General features: G+C 49.1%; 1 protein-coding gene across 5 annotated transcripts in view; it reads right to left on the minus strand.

The window, feature by feature from the left end:
* The window catches only part of ATCAY (ATCAY kinesin light chain interacting caytaxin), a 40,415-nt gene extending 21,772 nt beyond the window's left edge, over positions 1 to 18,643 (minus strand). The window contains exons 1-4 of one of the 5 annotated variants that reach the window (XM_043911965.1): positions 4,682 to 4,908; positions 4,328 to 4,564; positions 3,819 to 3,973; positions 1,004 to 1,062 (exon numbers count right to left, since the gene is read on the minus strand). In XM_043911965.1, coding sequence (XP_043767900.1) covers positions 1,004 to 1,040 — 37 coding nt within the window. In that variant the 5' untranslated portion in view covers positions 1,041 to 1,062; positions 3,819 to 3,973; positions 4,328 to 4,564; positions 4,682 to 4,908. Of the gene's footprint in view, positions 1 to 1,003; positions 1,156 to 3,818; positions 3,974 to 4,327; positions 4,565 to 4,681; positions 4,909 to 15,552; positions 15,671 to 17,975 lie in introns of those variants that run through there. The other 4 variants (XM_043911963.1, XM_043911964.1, XM_043911966.1 and 1 more) reach the window with 4 other exon arrangements.
* Between the last annotated feature and the right edge of the window lie 487 nt (positions 18,644 to 19,130).

Below are 19,130 nucleotides of genomic sequence, written 5' to 3' on the forward strand. Positions count from 1 at the left end.
AAGTTCCTTAACTTAATCCTGTCTGCAAAATTGCTTTTGCCACCTGAGGGAACATTCATGGCTTCCTAGAATTAGAATCTGAATACCTTTGGGGGCCATCATTGAGGCGGTCACACCTAGGAAGTGAGGTACTGTTACCACACACCCCTCGTTTTACGGAAGTGGGAAGTGGAGGCCCAGAGGGGAGAAGGGAGTCACCCAAGGTCACCCTGTAGGGATGTGACAACACTGGGGAGAGAATATATGCTCAGGTGGGAAAAATGGCTGGTACTCTAGGGTGACCAGCCATTCAGATCCATAAAGTTTGATCCCAGAGAACTGGGACAACTTGATCCCCCTACCTGGCTCATGGGCATAGTATGCTATGGGGGTAGGCAGAGTTGGTACTCGCTGCTGTGTGACCTCAGGGATGTGGCTGTCCCTCTCTGAGCAGTCCTTCCCCTCTAGGGTGGGCTCTGTGATGGGCTGCATGGGGGAGATGCAGGCAGAGTGGGAACTCTCAGCAGGACTCTGCCAGGAGATGACATCGAGGAGAACATGTGTTTGACGTAGGCCATCTGGCTGCCCTAGACCTCCTGTTTTCAAAGTCTAGGCCTTTGGGTCCTCAGACCCATGAGCCCTCTTGAGTGCTCAGGGCAGGAGAGCCCCCTGATTTTATGCCTGGCATTCCCCTGAGCACTTTACATAAATCATCTCATTTAATCCTTGTATACCCCTTCTGTGGAAGGCTCACTACCTGCATTTAGTACATAAGGAATTGGAGGCGCACAGAGGCTGAGCCTCCAGTTCAAGGACACACAGCAACACCACACACTGACTTCACGATGGTGCCCACACACACCTCTGGGTCACCACCACAGTTGCTTCTCCCTACAGGCCTTGGAGCTGAACAACCCCCTTTTGTGACATTCCACCCAGGAGGCATGGCCTCTGACATTTCTACAGTTACAGTCCTGGGCAGAGCCCAGATCGTGTGCCCATTTCTGCACACATGGAAACTTACAGGACGTGTCTTCTGTGGGGCTGCCAAGCAAGTCCATCCCCGTCTCTTCCGGGAGTGGCCTGCAGACCCAGCCGGGAGTGGACACCAGCCACCAGCCAACACAAGTCCAGCCGCAGAAGCGTGGAGTTCAGACAGAATGATAGCAACAGAATCTGTTTAGTTTTGGGAAATCATTGGGAGAAAATACATCTGTTCATGAGCATAGAAAATCACACACCATCAGTGCCAGAGGGCCTTCATCAGGACATCAAACGAATATTAAGCCTTTTTTTAATACTTTTTTTTTGATGTGGATCATTTGTTGGGCTTTCCTAGTGACTCAGATAGTAAAGAATGAGCCTGCAATGCGAGAGACCTGGGTTTGATCCTTGAGTCAGGAAGATCCCCTGGAAGAAGGCATGGAAACCCACTCCAGTATTCTTGCCTGGAGAATATCATGGATAGAGGAGCCTGGTAGGCTGCAGTCCATGGGGGGGTCAAAGAGTCAGACATGACTGAAGCCTCTAACATATACACATATTGAATTTGTTACAATATTGCTCCTTTTTGTTTTTTTAAATCCCCCCCCCCCACATGTGGGATCTTAGCTCTCCCACTAGGGATAGAACACTTGCCCCCTGCATTGGAAGGTGAACCAGGAAGTCCCATAAACCTTTTTTTTTTTGGATAGTAAAAGCTGGGGCCCAGAGAAAAGGAGGGTCTCATCTATATTATATTTGGAATATAAGCAGCATTCTTCACGGGCTGACCCCACAGGGGTCTCCGATGAGCCAGAAATTGTCCAATAGACAAAGCAGACAACTGAGAGAGCTCTCCATGGCCCATGCTCGACAGGCCTGACCAACAAAACATATCATGAAGTATCGGCTGGTGATTCAAAGTACAAAATAAAACGTCCACGAGTCCATACAGAAGTAAGCAAGTGACTGAATAAACATGGGGAGAAGAGACAAATTTTTCTTGCACAGAAGAATTTCAAATAATGTATGTAAATTCTCTATCCCCAAGAAGATGGAGAGTAACTTCTCTGTAAGCACGAGTTGGGCACGGTGACTTCCTTCCAAAGGGGACAGTATGGGAAGAAGGGAGGCGTGACTCTACAGTGGAGACAGCTGACCAGCACGACCTCAGCCCGGGGATGCAGGTCAACACCAAGAGAGAGTCATGCTGATGACAGGCACCCCAAGATGATGGATGAGACGGCCCCTCACCTGTGTCCTCCTCACCACACCCAGCGCCCCAGTGTCACCGTGAGAAAAACACCAGATAAACTCCCATAGAGGGAAGTTCTACAAAATCTCTGACCCCAGTCCTCCTCAAAGCTGTCAAGGGCATCAACAACAAGGAAAGTCTGTGATGGACCTCCCTGGAGGTCCAGTGGTTAAGACTTCACCTACCAATGCAGGGGGCGAGGGTTCGATCCCTGGTCAGGGGAGCTAAGATCCCACATGCCTCCTGGCTAGAAAACCAGAACTTAAAACAGAAGCAGTGTTGTAACAAATTCAATAAAGAATTTAAAAATGGTCTATATCAAAAATTTTTTTTCTTTTTTAAAGTCTGAGAAACAGTCACAGCCCAGAGAAACCTAAGGAGACATCATGACTAAATGTTACATGGGATCTTGGGTGGGATCCTAGGAAAGAAAAAGAATATTAGGAGAAAATTACTATGGATATCACAATAAATTGTGGACTTTGGTTAATAATGACGTATCAATACCAGTCTATTAATTGTAATATAAGTATCAGTCTCATGTAAGATGTTAATTATAGGAGGGGTGTGTTTGGAAGTTTTCTGTAATATTCTTGCAACTTTTCTGTAAATCTAAAGCTACTAAAAAGTAAAATTTTAAGAAGAGAAAGGCAGCCAGCTATGCATCTGTGCCCCTTTGATTGGTGGAGCACGAATTTGCAAATAAGACCTGCTTTTCCTGGCAATGCCCAGCCTGTCTTTTGGACCACAGCTCACTCTGCCTGATTCTGACCCACGTGCTCCGGCTCCTTTGCTCCCCAGGGAAATTCTCAGGCAGAAGGGTTTGCAGAGTGCACAGGGCTGTCAGAGGCTCCAGTGCAGGGCCTGCTGACTCAGGGAGGCACTGCAGCGGTAATTCATCTCTACAACTCAGCAGTGCCAGCTCAGCTAAACGGGGAGTTGTTTTGACGGAGGACAGTAGGGTTTTTTTTTTTTTTTTTCTTTTCGAATTGTGCTGCAGAAGACTCTTGAGTCCCTTGTCAATCCTAGAGGAAATCAACCCTGAATATTCATTGGAAGGACTGATGCTGAAGCTGAAGCTCCAATACTTTGGCCGGCGAAGAGCCGGCTCATTGGAAAAGACCCTGATGCTGGGAAAGATTGAGGGCAAGAGGAGGAGGGGGCGACAGAGGAGGAGATGGTTGGATGGCATCATCAACTCAGTGGACATGAGCTTGAGCAAACTCTGGGAGAAAGTGAAGGACAGCCTGGTGTGCTGCAGTCCATGGGGTTGCAAAGAGTCAGACACGACTTAGTGGCTGAACAACAACAAGTACACATTTATTCCATTGCCTCTGTTCTTCGTAGGGCATGAGCTGGCACCCTCTGCAAGATGGAATCTAATCATGCTTCTTCCTCCACACCCTTCCCCCACCCCGCCCACCCTTCTCCCATTCACCATCCTTTGAATGTTCTTTGAGTAACCACTATCTTCCAGGAGTATTGGTGGGTCTTGGAGGTAAAGGATGACATGGGTGACGCCCTGCTCTCATGGAGGTCAAAAGTCACAACTATGCAGAGGTGCAAAGGAAATGAAGACACATATCCATGCAAAAACTCATACCTGAATGCTTACAGCAGCGTGATCACAATGGAGACAACCCAAATGTCTATCAAGTGATGAATGGATAAACAAAACATGGTCCATCCACAGACTGGAATATTATTCAGCTTCGAAAAGGAGAGAAGTGCTGACACCGACTACCATGTGGAGGGACCCTGAGGACAGGATGCTCGGTGAGAGAAGCCAGATGCAGAAGGACACACAGGGTGTGATTCCATTTATATGAGACGTTGAGAACAGGCAAATCCACAGACACAGAGAGTGGGTTTGTGGTTGCCAGGGGAATGGGGAGTGACTGCTAATGGGAATGGTTTCCTTTTGGGGTGATGGTATGTTTTAGAACTAAATAGAGTTGATGGTTGCACAACAGATGAGTTGTGCATTTAAGATGGCTATTTTTACATTATGGAAATTTCACCTCCATTTAAAAAAGCAAAAAACAAGGTTCAGATTAAGTCAGAAGGTTTTAAAGAGGCATCTTTCTTTCAGGTTGAGATAAGACAACTCACATGCCCGTTTGATGAACACGTTGCTCTGTCCCTCTGGTCTGTAGCTGACACCCATGCTCTGAACATGGGGAGGGCAGCTGGTAATTCACGAATACGTCCAGGGTTCCAGAGGACAGGAGGCACACTGCCTCCTTGCAAGGTTACCCGAAATTGTGCTCCCAAATTGCAGACTGGCAGCTGATGAACCGCCGCTAGCTCTGTCCTGCCCACACAGCATTTCACAACATTTAAAACTCACTGTCAAATCAGAGATGAGACACAAAAAGTCTAGATTTCAGTCTTTTCTTGAATCAGATCTGCCATCCTTGTATGGTAACCACCACCAGGAGCTGACTGTCCGCCACCCCTGCTCACCTGGATGTTGGAATTTCCTTCTAGTTCCTTTTCTCATTGACTCTGCCTTCTCTGCACCCGTCAGTTTGAGGCTGAAGTCCTGTTGTGCTAGAATCAGCTAGAACCGTCATTTACCCCAAGGCAGGACACTCCCTGTGTTGAAATATTGCCATCTTGGTGAAATGCATCACCTTATTTGCTCCTCACAGCATGCCTACCAGGCAGGGAGAAGACTGTTTCACAGAGGAGGAAACCAAGGTTAAACCAGGGAGAGCGGGGAGGGCTGAACCGTTTATAGTGGCTGAGCTGAGCCCAGTCACTGCCCACTACTGCCCCCTTGTGCCCAGTCTGCACATGTCCACCAGCCCCTCAGGTCCACAGTGCTACAGCTTTCAAGGCCAAGTGTGGCTCAGTTCCTAAATTGCATCTGACTCTTTGCGACCTTATGGGCTGCAGCACGCCAGGCTTCCCTATCCTTCACCGGCTCCTGGAGCTTGCTCAAACTCATGTCCATCGAGTTGGTGATGCCTTCCAACCATCTCACCTTCTTCTCTTCCTGCCCTCAATCTTTCCCAGCATCAGGGTCTTTTCCAATGAGTCAGCTCTTCACATCACAGGGCCATAGTACTGGGGTTAATTCCCCAAGCATCAGAAAGATCTCCGCTTCTGCAGACCTGAAACCCCTTCACGAACTCCAAGTGGATCCAGATGGCTGGACCCATGTAGCACCTGCTTTCTGTCTGTGTTGGGAAACCCACGTGAAAAGTGGGGTCCCCCGGCTCTACCAGGTGTACGGTGTGGCTTTATCCTTCTGGCGTGGGTTGGCTTGCATCCCCTCAAAACGTAACTCAGGTCTGAACTCCCAGTACCTAGGAATGTGACCTATTTGGAATAGTTGCAGACATTGTTAAGATGAAGTCATACGAGACTCACTGGTGGGCTCCTAAGAAGAGGGAAGTTTGGACACATGCACAGAGAAGAGGGCCATGGGAAGATGGAGGCAGACACAAAATCAAAACTACAATGAGGTACCACCTCACACTGGTCCAAATGGCCATCATCAAAAAGTCTGCAAACAATACATGCTGGAGAAGGTGTGGAGGAAAGGGCACCCTCCTACACTGTTGGTGAGAATGTAAATTGGTGTAGTCACTATGAGAACGGTATGGCAGTTCCTTCAAAAACTAAAAATAGAGTCACCCTGTGATCCGGCAATCCTACTCCTGGGCATATCTCCAGAGAAAACCAAAATTCGAAAAGATATATACCCCCTTATGTTCACTGCAGCACTGTTTACAGTGGCTAAGACATGGAAGCAACCTAAATGCCCACTGAGGGATGAGTGGATGAAGAAGATGTGGGACATATAGACCACGGAATATTACAGCCATGAAAAGAACAAAATGATGCCATTCGCAGCAACAAGGATATACCTTGAGATTGCCATACTGAGTGAAGTAAGTCAGGCAGAGAAAGACAAATATCATGATACTGCTTATATGTGGAATCTAAAAAAATGGTACAAATGAACTTATTTACAAAACAGAAAGAGTTACAGATGTAGAAAATAAACTTATGGTTACCAGAGAGTGAGTAGGGGGATAAATAGAAAGATTAAGATGGACATATACACACTTTGTTGCTGTTGTTTGGTCCCTAAGGCAAGTCTGACTTTTGCGACTCCATGGACTGCAGCACACCAGGCCTCCCTGTCCCTCACTATCTCCAGGGGTTTGCCCAAGTTCATGTCCATTGAACCAGTGATGCTATCCAACCATACACACTACTTTACATAAAATAGATAACTAATAAGGACCTATTGTATAGCACAGGCAACCCTACTCAGTGCTCTGTAATGACCTATATGGGAACAGAATCCAAAAAAGAGTGGCTACATGTATATGTATATAACTGACTCACTTTGCTGTATGCCTGAAACTACACAATGTTGGGAACCAACTATACACCAAAATTTTTTAAAAAACTAAAAAATAAAACACAAGCTTAAAAAAAAACAGATGGAGGCAAGGAGTGATGCATCTACAAGCCAAAGAACAAGGATGGCCAACCACCACCCGAAGCAGGAAGAGGCAGCGAGGATCCTTCCCTAGCACCTTCAGAGGGAGCATGGCCCTGCTGACACCTTGATTTTGGATGTTTAGCCTCCAGAACTGTGAGAGAAAATGTCTCCTGTTTTAAGCCAGCTTGTGGTACTTTATTAAAGCACTATCCAAATTTCCCTCATGGGAATTCCTTCTGGACATGACGTCTGTGAACCCTCCAACCTGACACCTATGATCTAACCAGGCTCACTTACATACTGCAGTCCCTACCATGCGAAGGTCCTCTCTGCCCCAATGCCTTTGCACATCCTGCCCCCGCTGACTAGAGGGGCCACTTCCTGCTTTCTTTGCCCAGTGAAATTGCCTAGCTTTTGAGGCTGGGTCAGTGTCCTCCAGAAGACCCTGTCTGAATCTGACCTCCACCTCACCCCTGCATTCTGCCTCTTCCTCTCTTGCTTTGGTGAGTCACAGGCCTGGCCCTGGAAGAAGCAGCCCTCAGCAAGGGTCTGTTGAAGGAAAGATTAAGTCAGGGCACATTTTGCAAGTGGTGGGGAAAGGCCAAAATCAAGAAATACCTGTCACTCAGAATCAGCTGATATTGCAATAGTTCTGGCTTCAGAGGTGGCCCCTAGACCTAGTTCTATGCTCAGGTCCTAGACTCTGTCTTAATGTTACTCATGGTGTGAAAGAAAGGAATTGGGAATAAACTGTGGGCCCCAGGACCTTTGAATATGCCTCCTGCTTCCCAAGGGGCTTCCCAGGTGGCTCAGTGGTGAAAGAATCTGCCTGCCAATGCAGGAGACACAGGTTTGATCCCTGGTTTGGGAAGATCGCCAGAAAAGGGGATGGCAACCCACTCCAGTATTATTGCCTGGAAAATCCCATGGACCGAGGAGCCTGGTGGATTATAGTCCACGGGGTCACAAAGAGTCGGACACGGCTGAGCACTGCTTCCCAAACAGTGCTCCAGGGCTTCGATGGCCTTCAGATTGGCCACGCTGCCTCAGTTGCCCCTCCAGGGCTTCTCAGCTTCTGCTTCTGCCTGATCCACAGCCACCTCTGATGCAGGGTAACAGCAAAAACTCTTTATGAGCATTAAGTAGGCTTTTCAGAGGCTCAAAGCTGGACTAGCAGCTCCAGGGCTTATAATAGGACTCTTGCAAACCTAAGTCAAGGGAACTGCAGAGAGGCCTTCAAAAATTATAGGCAACTTTGGTGGTTTCAGACACTCAGATAAATCTACCCTCTTCTGCACTTTCTGACACCTTTTTCCACTTATGTTGTTCTGGTCTCCCCCAGCACCATCACCTCTTGGCTGGATCAGAAAGCCTTGTGGAGGAACTTCCCTGGTGGTCCAGTGACTAACACTCCACACTCCCAGTGCAGGAGGCCTGTGTTCAATCCCTGGTCAGGGAATTAGATCCCACATGCCGCAACTACAGATCTAACCACAACTAAGACCTAGCAAGGTAAAGAAATACTTTTAAAAAAGAAAGCCTGGGGTTGAGAGCAGAATCACAGACCTCCCAGCCCTCGCTCCCCAACCCCCACTTCACCCCGGCCAGTCACGCTGGCTCAGCAGATGCAAACAGGATGTTCTGGACCTAAAGGTGTTCTCCCAATGCCCAATATGACTGTGTTTGGAGACAGGGTCTTTAGGAGGCAACTGAGATTGAAGGAGGTCAAAAGTGTGTAGCCCTGGGACCTCTCTGGTGGTCCAGTGGTTGGGAATCCACCCTTCCACTGCAGGAGGTGGGGGTTTGATCCCTGGTTGGGGAACTAAGATCCCACATGAGCAGTCCAAAAAAAAAAATGTGTGGGGCCCTGATCCCTTAGGACTGTGGCCTTACAAGAGGAGGGAGATCCACAAGAAAGCTCTCTTTCCACCACTGAGAACAGAGGAAACGCCATGTTGCAAGAAGCCAGGAAGAGAGCCCTCACCAGAAGCCAGCCCTGCTGGCACCATGATCTCAGACACCCAGCCTCCAGAGCTGTGCAAGAATAAACACCTGCTGTTGAAGCTGCCCTGTGTGCCGTATTCTGTTGTGACAGCCCAGCATCACTGGAGAGCAGGAAAGAGAAACAGCAGAGTGGGTGGGGGACAGTGGACGCTCAGGGCGCCCCATCACTTCCTGCCCTAAACCCACGGCTCTGGCCTGACAGTTTTTAGGACTGCTGAGCTGGACAACATGAAATCTCTGCTGTGTGTGTGTTGAGCTAGGAGAGGGAGCATGCTTGGCCTACCCTCTGCAGGGATGGGTACATACAGACAGAGACTGAGCATAGGTAGACAGACAGATAACAGACAGACAGACAGACACAGAGACAGAGAGAGGAGGGGAAGAGGGAACAATAAAGGAAGTATCAATAAAATCTTAAGAGTCAGCAAATCTGGGTAAAAGTTTACAGATATTGCTTACACCATTCTTATAATTTTTATTTTCTAAGCTTGGGACTATGTCAGAATAAAAAGTTACAAGGGAGAGGGACAAATCGGGAGATTGGAATTGACATATACAAACTGTGTGTGCTTCAGTTGTGTCCTACTCTTTGCGACCCTATGGACTGTAGCCCACCAGGCTTCTCTGTCCATGGGATTCTCCAAACAAGAATACTGGATCGGGGGACTCCCCTGGTGGCCCAGTGGTTAACACTTCACCTCCCAGTGCGGGTGTTCGGGTTCGATCCCTCATCGGGGAGCCAAGATCCCACATGCCTTGTGGCCAAAAAACCAAAACATAAAATAGAAGCAATATCATAACAAATTCAATAAAGACTTTGGGAATTAAAAAAAAAAAAAAAAAAAAGAATACTGGATTGGGTTGCCATGCCCTCCTCTGAGGGATCTTCCCAACCCAGGGATTGAATCCGTGTCTCCTGCATTGCAGGCAGATTTTTTTTTTTTTTTTGCCACTGAGCCACTGGGAAAGCCCATACGCGTACCGTATATAAAATAAGTAACTGATAAGGACCTACTGTATAGCACAGGGAACTGTCTTCAGTGCTCTGTAATGACCCCCATGGGAACAGAACGTATAGAGTGAATATATGTATACACAGAACTGACTCACGTTGCTGCATAGCAGATACTAACACAACATTGTTAATCGACTGTTTGTTGTTGTTCAGTTGCTAAGTCATTTTGACTCTGCGAGCCCGTCAACTGCTGCACGCCAGGCTTCCCTGTCCTTCACTATCCTCCGGAGTTTGCTCAAACTCATGTCCATTGGGTCGATGATGCCATCCAACCATCTCATCCTCGGTTGGTTGGCATCATTGACTACACTCTAATAAAGGAAAGGAAAAAAAATTACAAACACAATGAAGAGCTCAGATGCTGCAAGACCTAGCACAGCCCCCTGAAAAAGAAAAAAAATTTACAAACAAAACCCCCAGGCTGAGACACCTAATCCTGCACCCACCTCCTTAGCTGTGAGATGCTAGCCAAACCCTTCCCCACCTAGGTCCTCAGTTTCCCCATCCAACTTTCCTTCAGTCCCTCAATCTGCTTCCACTGGCCCCAGGGCCTTTGCACATGCTGCTCTCTTTGCTTGGAATGCTTGATTGCTACCCTCTGCCTCTTTTCCCTGTTCCCCCCTCATCATCCTTCACAGCTCAAGGTCAACTCCTTCTCTAACCTCCCCAACTCAGTCAGAACCCACCCAGGCTTGCTCCAGGTGCCAAGAACCAGCTTCAATTTTCCATTGGCTGGTGAGGTTATAAGGGACTGCCTGTCTCTGCCCTAGTCTTCCAGTACCCCATGAGGGCAGCTCTCCTGTTTGCCAGGTGTCCCCAGCGTCTCACCCACAGCCTGGCACAGTTGGTGCACATCGCTAGAATGAATGGATGGGCAAAGGAGGCAGTGAATGGGTCATCTCCAGGCAGCCCTCAGCTATAGCCCATGGGAATCTGCAGAAGTGCGGAAAGACACCGCAGAAAACAGGCACAGTTTGCACGCCCGGACACACCCGGGGGAAGCTGGGAGAGGCCCCAGGAAGGGAACGCTGTGCTGGAAGGAATAGAATCAGGGGTTGTCTGACTCAGACAGAGGTACTTATGTTGGGCTGCATCTGGACGCTGTATAAGGAGCTTTACTCACTCCTCCGGAGGACAGTGCCTCAACGAAGGCATGTTCCCGACCCGGGGCTGCACAGCCAGCCACTATCCTGTGAACACTGAACCACTGAATGGGGGAGAGGAGCCCTTTGCAGCTGGGGAAACTCACTTGAAATTCACACGTGCAGCTGCAGTCAGCCCCACTTTGTCTCAAGAAGGCTTGGGAGAGGAGGGTCTCTTTTATGAGGGGTGGGGGCTGGGTAAAAGGAACCAGAGTGAAGGAGATACAAGCTGATAACAATGATGCTGGGACTTCCCTGGGGGTCCAGTGGTGAGGACCTCGCCTCCCAATGCAGGGTCTGAGGGTTCAATCCCTGCGGTTGGGGAGTTACACTCCCACCGGCCTTATAATCAAAAAACCAAAACATAAAACAGAAGTAATATTGTAACAAATTCAATAAAGACTTTAAAATGGTCCATACCAAAAACAACTTAAAAAAAAAAAAGAATAATGTTGAGACTTCCCTCATGGTCTAGTGGTTAGGACTCTGAGCTTCCACTGCAGGGGGTGCGTGGTTGGGGAACTAAGATCCGGTCTACCTCTGAGGTGCAGTCAAAAGATAAATACATAAAAAAGAAGGAAAAGAAAAATGATGCTGCAGGCAGCATCAAATTCTCAAACCACTTTGTGAACCAGGAATGACTGTCCCTATTCTACAGGTAGGAAAACTGAGGAACAAAGATGCTCAAAGAGCTGTCCCAGGTGGCTGCACAAGCCCATCAGAGAATTGGAATCTGAACCCACTGGCGTCTGGTTCCACAGCTTGTGCCCCCTTGTTTCTGCTGTGTTGCTTGAAATAAAACTAGAGTGAGCAAGGTGAGTTTTGTGCTGTCATCAGAGAATTTTTTTTTTTAAATGTCCAGGAAGGTTTGGAGTTTGCCTCCTGGGGAGGCGGGGTTGAATCAGAAGGTTTTTGAAGTCTGGACCTGGGAATGCTTTGGTCTCAGTGGAGGTCAGAGTTCATGGGGCCACAGGGTGAGCGATGCTGAGACTGGTTGGAGATGTTTCTAAACTCCCAGAGCGTTTGGTGCTGGAAGGAACCCACTGAGATCACCCCATCTAATTCCACCTTTTCCGTGGGACAAAACAGACCTTCCACAGATGAGGGACAGCTCCTCAAGGTGGCTGGCTCTTGCCCACTCTGGGGCATTTCTAGCCATGGGAGGAGTCCCTGCCAAAACTTTTGTACACACTGATATATTTAAAATGGAAAACCAACAAGGACTCACTGTATAGCACAGGCAACTCTGCTCAATATTATGTAGCAGTCTGGATGGGAGGGGAGTTGGGGGGAAAACAGATACATGAATATGTACGGCTAAGTCCCTCCACCGTTCACCTGAAACTGTCATAACATTGTTAATCAGCTATACCCCAATACAAAATAAAAAGTTAGAAAAATGATCTTTAATTCACCCTAACTGCCAGGTATCATGAGATCCCTTTCCTTTAAAAAAATTTTTTATTTTATTTTTTGGCCAAACTGCACAGCATGTGGGATCTTAGTTCCCTGAGCAGGGATCAAACCTGCATTCCCTTCATTGGAAGTGCAGTCTTAACCACTGGACCACCAGGATGTCCCATGAAAGCCCTTTCTACGCATCCAGGCAACAGTGCTCCTTGTATTGAGTTGAAGAGACAGAATTTCATGGGGGAATGTAGAACAAAGAACATTCTAACGGTGAATGAATAGGAGCTTGACTACAATGAAGTTGCCGTGTCCTTCTCAAACTAAGTCTTCCTGAAGACAATGGTACTGGGCAGACAAGAGATTCTTGTTTATTCTGATGTGGGGCATCTATTGCTTTAAGAACCACAAGGGGAACTTCCCTGGTGGTCCAGTGGCTAAGACTCTGAGCTCCCAATGCAGGGGGCCTAGGTTCAATCCCTGGTCAGGGAACTAGATCCCATATGATGCAACTAAGAGTTTGAATGCCGCAACTAAAGATCCTGCATGCCAAAACTAAGACCCAGGGCAGCTAAAAAAATAAATAAAATAAATATTAAAAAAGAAGAAGAAGAAGAAGAACCACAAGGATTTGGGTGAAAAGGACTAGACTGCCAAGAAGACCAAGATTCTCAAATAAGGGGGTGATGCCCTTAACATCACAGCTTCTCCTGGGATAGGTCGACAGGAAACTCTAGACCTCCCCCATCAGCCTGTTCTACTTTTAAAAGGATGGGAGTATAAACTATGCACATACGGGGCCATTTGAGTCCAAAGAGCCTAGATTAGACTCAAACCTTTCATGCCTGTCCCTCAGCCTAGTTCTGCCCTCAGCACCCTTACCCACTGAGACTTTCTGGAGCTGGAACTCCTACCCAAGTTCTCTTTTCCAGGGTGAATGTGCCCCGTCTCGTTGACCTTCCTTCCCAGATGGTTATGCAACTAACTCTTTGGCATCATCTCCCTGGGATAAAAGTGGGAGGGAGGGACTTGCATTAAAGTGGGAGGGAGGGACTTCTCTGGCAATCCAGCAGTTAAGAATCTGTCCTGCAATGCTGGGGACATGGGTTCGATCCTTGGTCGGGGAACTAAGATCCCAGTGCCTTGGGGCAACCAAGTCCACGTGCCGCAACTAGAGAGTCTATGTGCCGAAGCTAAGACTCCATGCAGCCAAATAAATAAATATTTTTTAAAAAGTGGGAGGGAGGGACTTCCCTGGTGGTTCAGTGGTTAAGAATCCACACTGCAGTCAAAGGGACATGGGTTCAATCCATGGTTGGGGAACTAAGACCCTGCAAGCATGGCCAAGAAAAAAAAAGTGGGAAGGAGATGAGCAGTTGAATCAGGGGGCGCCTGTGATGATGATATTTCCTTTTACTGAACGCCTTGCTGGAGGAGAAAACAGAGACAAGTACCTCAGCCGTACACGGCTCCCTTCTTATGATTTTTCATTCCTACTAATGACTGTCATCCATTCACTGAGTGCCATCCATATCTACTGAGCGCCAACTGTATGCCTGTGATTGCACCAAAGGCCCCTGCTCTCCTGGGACCCATCGTGGAGAACAGATTGTAAACAAGTGTATGGAATAGTCAGCATATTAGATTGTATGAGTCTCCTGTGGCTGCCGTAACAAACTGTTCCAAATTTAGTGGCTTCAAACAGCACAGATGTATTCTCTTATGAATCTAGACACCAGAAGTAAGTCTGAAATCAGTTTCAAGGGGCTGGTTTTTCCTGGAGAAACCAGTGCAGTGCTAGCATCCCTGGCCAGGTGGTCTCTTCCTCCCATGACTCCAAGTTGTTACTGTCATCATCACTGCTCCTACACCTGTAGACAAACCTTCCTTTTTTTTTTGACTGTGCCCTGAGGCATGTAGGGTCTTACTTCCCCAACCAGGGATTGAACCTGCACTCCCTTAACTGGAAGCTTGGGGTCTTAACCATTGGACAGCCAGGGACGTCTCCTGCCATCCTCTTATACCAGGGGTCCTCAAACTCTGGGAGCTAATGCCTAATGATCTGAGGTGGAGCTGATGCAATAATAATAGAAATAAAGTGCACAATATATGTAATGCACTTGAATCATCCCAAACCCATCCCCTTGCCCCCACCCCAGGTCTGTGGAAAAACTGTCTTCCATGAAACTGGTCCCTGGTGCCAAACAGGTTGGGGACCACTGTCTTATACAGAATCCTGTGATTACATTCAAGACCTCCCCCTCAATAATCCAGGATAGTCATCTCCCCATTTAGAGATCCTTAACTTAACCATATTTGCAAAGTGCCTTTTGCCACATTAACGAACATTCTCCAGGGAGGGATCAGGACATGGATATGTTGGGAGGGCTGTTATTTAGGAAGGAAACAATTTAAGAACTGGGGGAGGTTGTGAGATTAAGCAAGACCAAAAGAAAAAAAGAAAAAAAAAAAAGAACTGGGGGAGGTGGGTAATGAAAGGGCTAGGAGGTCCTCTCTAAGAAGGCGGCCAGTGGGTGGAGATCTGAAGGAGGTGGGGGAGGCAGGTATCTGGGGAAGAGCATTCCTGGCAGAGGGAACAGCCAGTGCAAAGTCAGAACATCAGAGCCAGCCCAGCACAGAAGGAACAGGAAGGGAGCAGCAGGCGCTGGAGGACACGAAGGGTGGAGAGTGGCAGGAGCAAGTGGAGGTTGAAAGCCAGATTTCCCAAGGAATGAACATTTGACCCAGGGATTTTAAGCAGGGATATGAGACAGTCCATCTGGCTGCTGCAGATAAAAACACACTATTACCTGGATTCTTGGGAACCCAGGTAAGAAGATTGTAACAGCCCATGCAAGTGTCAGTTGCTCAATCATGTCCACCTCTTTGCGACCCCATGGACTGTAGCCCCCCAGGCTCCTCAGTCCATGGAATTCTCCAGACAAGAATACTGGAGTGGGTAGCCATTTCCTACTCCAGGGGATCTTCCTGATCCAGGAATCGAACCTGGGTCTCTTGCACTGCAGGCAGATTCTTTACCATCTGAGCCACCAGGGAAGCCCAATAGTCCATTAGATGGTTTTCTTCATAGAAGAATGTTTAGAATTCTTACAAGAGTGTGGGTATGGGAGCTATTTTAGTACTTTGGCAGAGGTGGGCAAGGAGAGGTGGGAAATCCATCTTCAGTCAGCAAATACCAATTATGAACTTGGCCGGGTCAACTGGGGTGTCTGCACCACACTTGGGAGAAGGGTGGGGCCGGGCCACTCCCTCCACGGCTGACATGCAGATGGGGGAGCCGTACCTGGGCAGAGCTTCGTCCTGCCATTCTTCCTTCACGTCCACGTTCTCCATCCGGAGTGTGGCTTCGGTGGTCCCCATGAGAGCTGGGAAGAGGTGCCGACTTGAAGTAAGGGTGAATCCTGAAGGCGAGCCATGGATGGAGGGTTTACTAGACAATCATCCTAATCGCATCCCACCCATGCACAGAACTTCAGAGATCCATCTGCAAAGAGCACTTGTGTCTGTCATCTTACTGAATCACTGCCTGAACCCATGAGGCTCCTCCACGTCACAGGTGAGAAAACAGAGACATAGAAAGCTGAAAATCCATGTGGGTGGGTCGGGAATTTGAACCCAAAAGAGGGGCTGAGCCTCCAGTTATAAGCTACCTCCCAATGAAGCTCTGAAATCCACCCTTCCTATGGTTCACCTGCCCTCCCTTACCTTGGACTTCAACTAGGAAGCCACAAATGCAATTAAAGTCATTTATACTAAAGTGCTAATGACTGATATAATTAAGTTTCCTTGCCAGGACTGACATTCAGACAGGACCTGGTTAACCCTAAACCACCTCTATCTGCTCTGGCCCACCTCCCCTGCCCCTCTATCTGCTACTCCCATGCCCCCAAGAAGAAGCAAGTCCTGACAACCTGACCCTAGGACTAAAAAATACAGTGAGAAAGTGCCTGAGGTTGGAAATCAGGATCGTAATTTCTCACCAACCACAAAATGCCAGTTTTGTCTTTAACGGTTGTGAGGAACCAGTTGGGGGCACGGGGTGGGGTTAGCGCTCTAGATGGCGGCTTAAGTGCTGGGCTGTCTGGGAATGTGGTCAGAACTGCTGAGTGAGACTGAACTTGGGGCCTGAACAGATGTCCCCTGCCTCAGTTTCCCTGTCTATCAATGAAAGACTTGATCCAGAAATAACCTCTAACATTCCTTTTGGAATTACACCCAAGATCTTATGACTTAACGAATAGCTCAGGTTCTGTGCTTTTAAGCCTGTGGTTCTCAGTTGGGAGTGATGCAACCTCCCCCCTCACCAGTCACTTGGTAATCTTTGGAGCCATGTTTTTAGTTGTCATATGGGGTGGGAGTGGGGCGCTACTGACATCAAGTGGGTGGAGAACAGTGATGCTGCTCAATGCCTTACAGTGTCCAGGATGGTCCCCCCTTAATCAAAAATGATCTGGCCCCAAACGTCCGTAGAGCTGAGATTAAGTTGTCATCTTCACTTGCCAGCACCTAAGGTCCCGCCTCCAGCCCTCCCCCCTCCCCCACGCCGCAGCGGCCCCTCTAAAGCTGGTGGGTGGCTCTCCATTTGGGTGTGTCTTCCAAAGCCCCTCTCTGGACGGAAACTCCTGTGGATGGTGGGTCTGCCTTTGGGACTGGGGCTCAGAGGGAGGACTCAGAGGGGGCAGGGTGAGGCCCAGGTAGGAGAGAGGGGGTGTCTGAAATGTGACCCTCCCCCGTTCAGTGAGAGTTTCTCACTCGATTTTGTCACTGCCCTGGATGTCGTCACTCATTCATGGAGGAGGGACAGTAAGACGCAGTACGGAAGGGGGGCGGGGGGAGAAGAGAGATCTCTTCCTGATGCTATGGGCAACCGCCACCCAGAACCTTACCGCAAGGGAAAGTTCGCGTCAGTAGAAATTCATTTTCCTTATGAAGGGAGTGGTCTTTGCATCTGTCTTCCTTCTCCGGAGATGAGTGTGGTCTCAGCCCCCCGAAAAGGGCCACCCCCCTTCCCCACCCACAGCCGAGCCTGGAGCCTCACATGTCTGCCCCACGATCCTCTAAATGCCGGGATATGGGTGGGTCCCGCTGGGCCCTGGACACTCCCGCCCTCTGGTCCCCACTTCACATTCAAGGACCATCGAATAAGGAGGCAGTGAGAGGAAGCTGAGAATCGGTCCTTTCTGCCGTGGTGCTGAATTATCAGCCCCTCGCATACAAGTTCAGACACAGGAGGAGGCATCTCTTGTCTGTAACCATCTCCCTTCCTCCCCACCCCATAAGGCAAGCCTTTACGTGCACTTCTGTCAAATCCTTTTTCCAAATCCGCTCACGGCGTTATAAATAGGAAACACACAGAGTTGAGACTTGTACATTTTGGTCTCGCAGGAAGCGTCCCAGAGAGGGGCTGAGGGTTTGAGCCGCCTAATCTCCCAACACAGCCTGGAAATGGTGCAATCCTCTGCCTTCCAGGTGAACGGTGCGCACGCGAGGTCAACCTTGTGGGTGTGTATGTGTGTGTGTGTGTGCGCGCGCGCGCGGCGGATGGTTTTCTCCGCGTGGGGAAAAAATGGAGGTGTTGCCATTCCAAGAATCGCCAAGTACCCCGGCTCTCTGCTCCCACCCGCCCATCTGCCAGAAGCAGGGTTTGCAGCCCCAGAAACATGGGGGACGATCTTCCTCAACAGGGCGGGGAGAAAGTGGACTCACCTCCGTGCGAGTACCGGCTACCTCCGCGGCCTCTCCCGGGTGAGCGCAAACAAAGACGAGTCCCGGGCGCCTGCAGAGCGCGGTCCCTGGGCCTTCAGAGCATCCGAAGAAGATGCTCTCAGGGCGAACTCTGCATCCAAGGAAGGTCACCCAGAGCAACGCGGCGGGCGCAGACGGGCGCTTTTTGTCCAGGGATGGTGGGGCGGCGGGCGGGGAAGGCTTGCAGTTAGCGGTCGACTCCCCCTTGCTCGGCCGCGGCTGCGTCTCGGGTCATCGTTGTCTCAGCTTGTGCCTCCCGAGGTATTTCCTTCTCGCCAGCTCGTAGCTGGCAGAGGCTCGGCTTCCTTTAAGACAGTCAATTATGCTGCTTTTGTGTGCAGGGTGGGTGGGTGGGGGCAGGGCTGACCAAAAAGCACAGCCCCCTGGCAGAATCGGTGCTCTCCATTGGCTGAGAGGGGAGCAGTGCTAAGAGCTTCACTGGGGGCAGAAGCGGAAATGATTCCTGATGGCGCATCACAGATTTAAAAACAAAAACAAGGAACAAATAAATAAATAAATGGCAGCGATGGCCTCATTCCTTGGAATATGAGAGAAAGAATAATAACCTCCTGTACCCACTTCGTGGGTCCCTCAGCTGGCCACTTCCTATGACCCATGTGCCGAAGACCAAGCTGGGTGCTGGGGAGGCAGGATTCTTAGACACACGCGCTCGGGGCCACCGAGGGAAAGGCGCCCCCTGCGGATGTGCGTGCGGTAGCCCCGCCCTGAAAGACGGTGCAATAGAGTTAAGAGCGCACTCTCTGAAATCAGACCATAATCGGTTTGAACACTGGCTCAGCCAAGAGCTGGGGGACTCAATTGGGTAAGTGATCGTACCTGTTGGGCCTCGGTTTCCTCATCTGCGAAAAGGAAACGTTAGGCCTCTGGCGTTTCAGCATTTAATGAGGTGATCCGGGCTGGGTGCTTGGCACATACCACAGCATGAGAATTCTGTGCGTGTTTCTGATTTTATGTTTAGACTGGTAGCAGGTTGAGTGGTGCCTTCCGCCCCCCGGTAAAAGATACCTCCATGTTTTAGCCCCTGGAACTTGCGAATGTAACCTTATTTGGGAAAAAAGGGTCTTTGCAGGTGGAATTAAGTTAAAGATCTCCAGA

Source organism: Cervus elaphus, chromosome 9 (genome assembly GCF_910594005.1).
Source record: "Cervus elaphus chromosome 9, mCerEla1.1, whole genome shotgun sequence".
Taxonomy (NCBI): domain Eukaryota; kingdom Metazoa; phylum Chordata; class Mammalia; order Artiodactyla; family Cervidae; genus Cervus; species Cervus elaphus.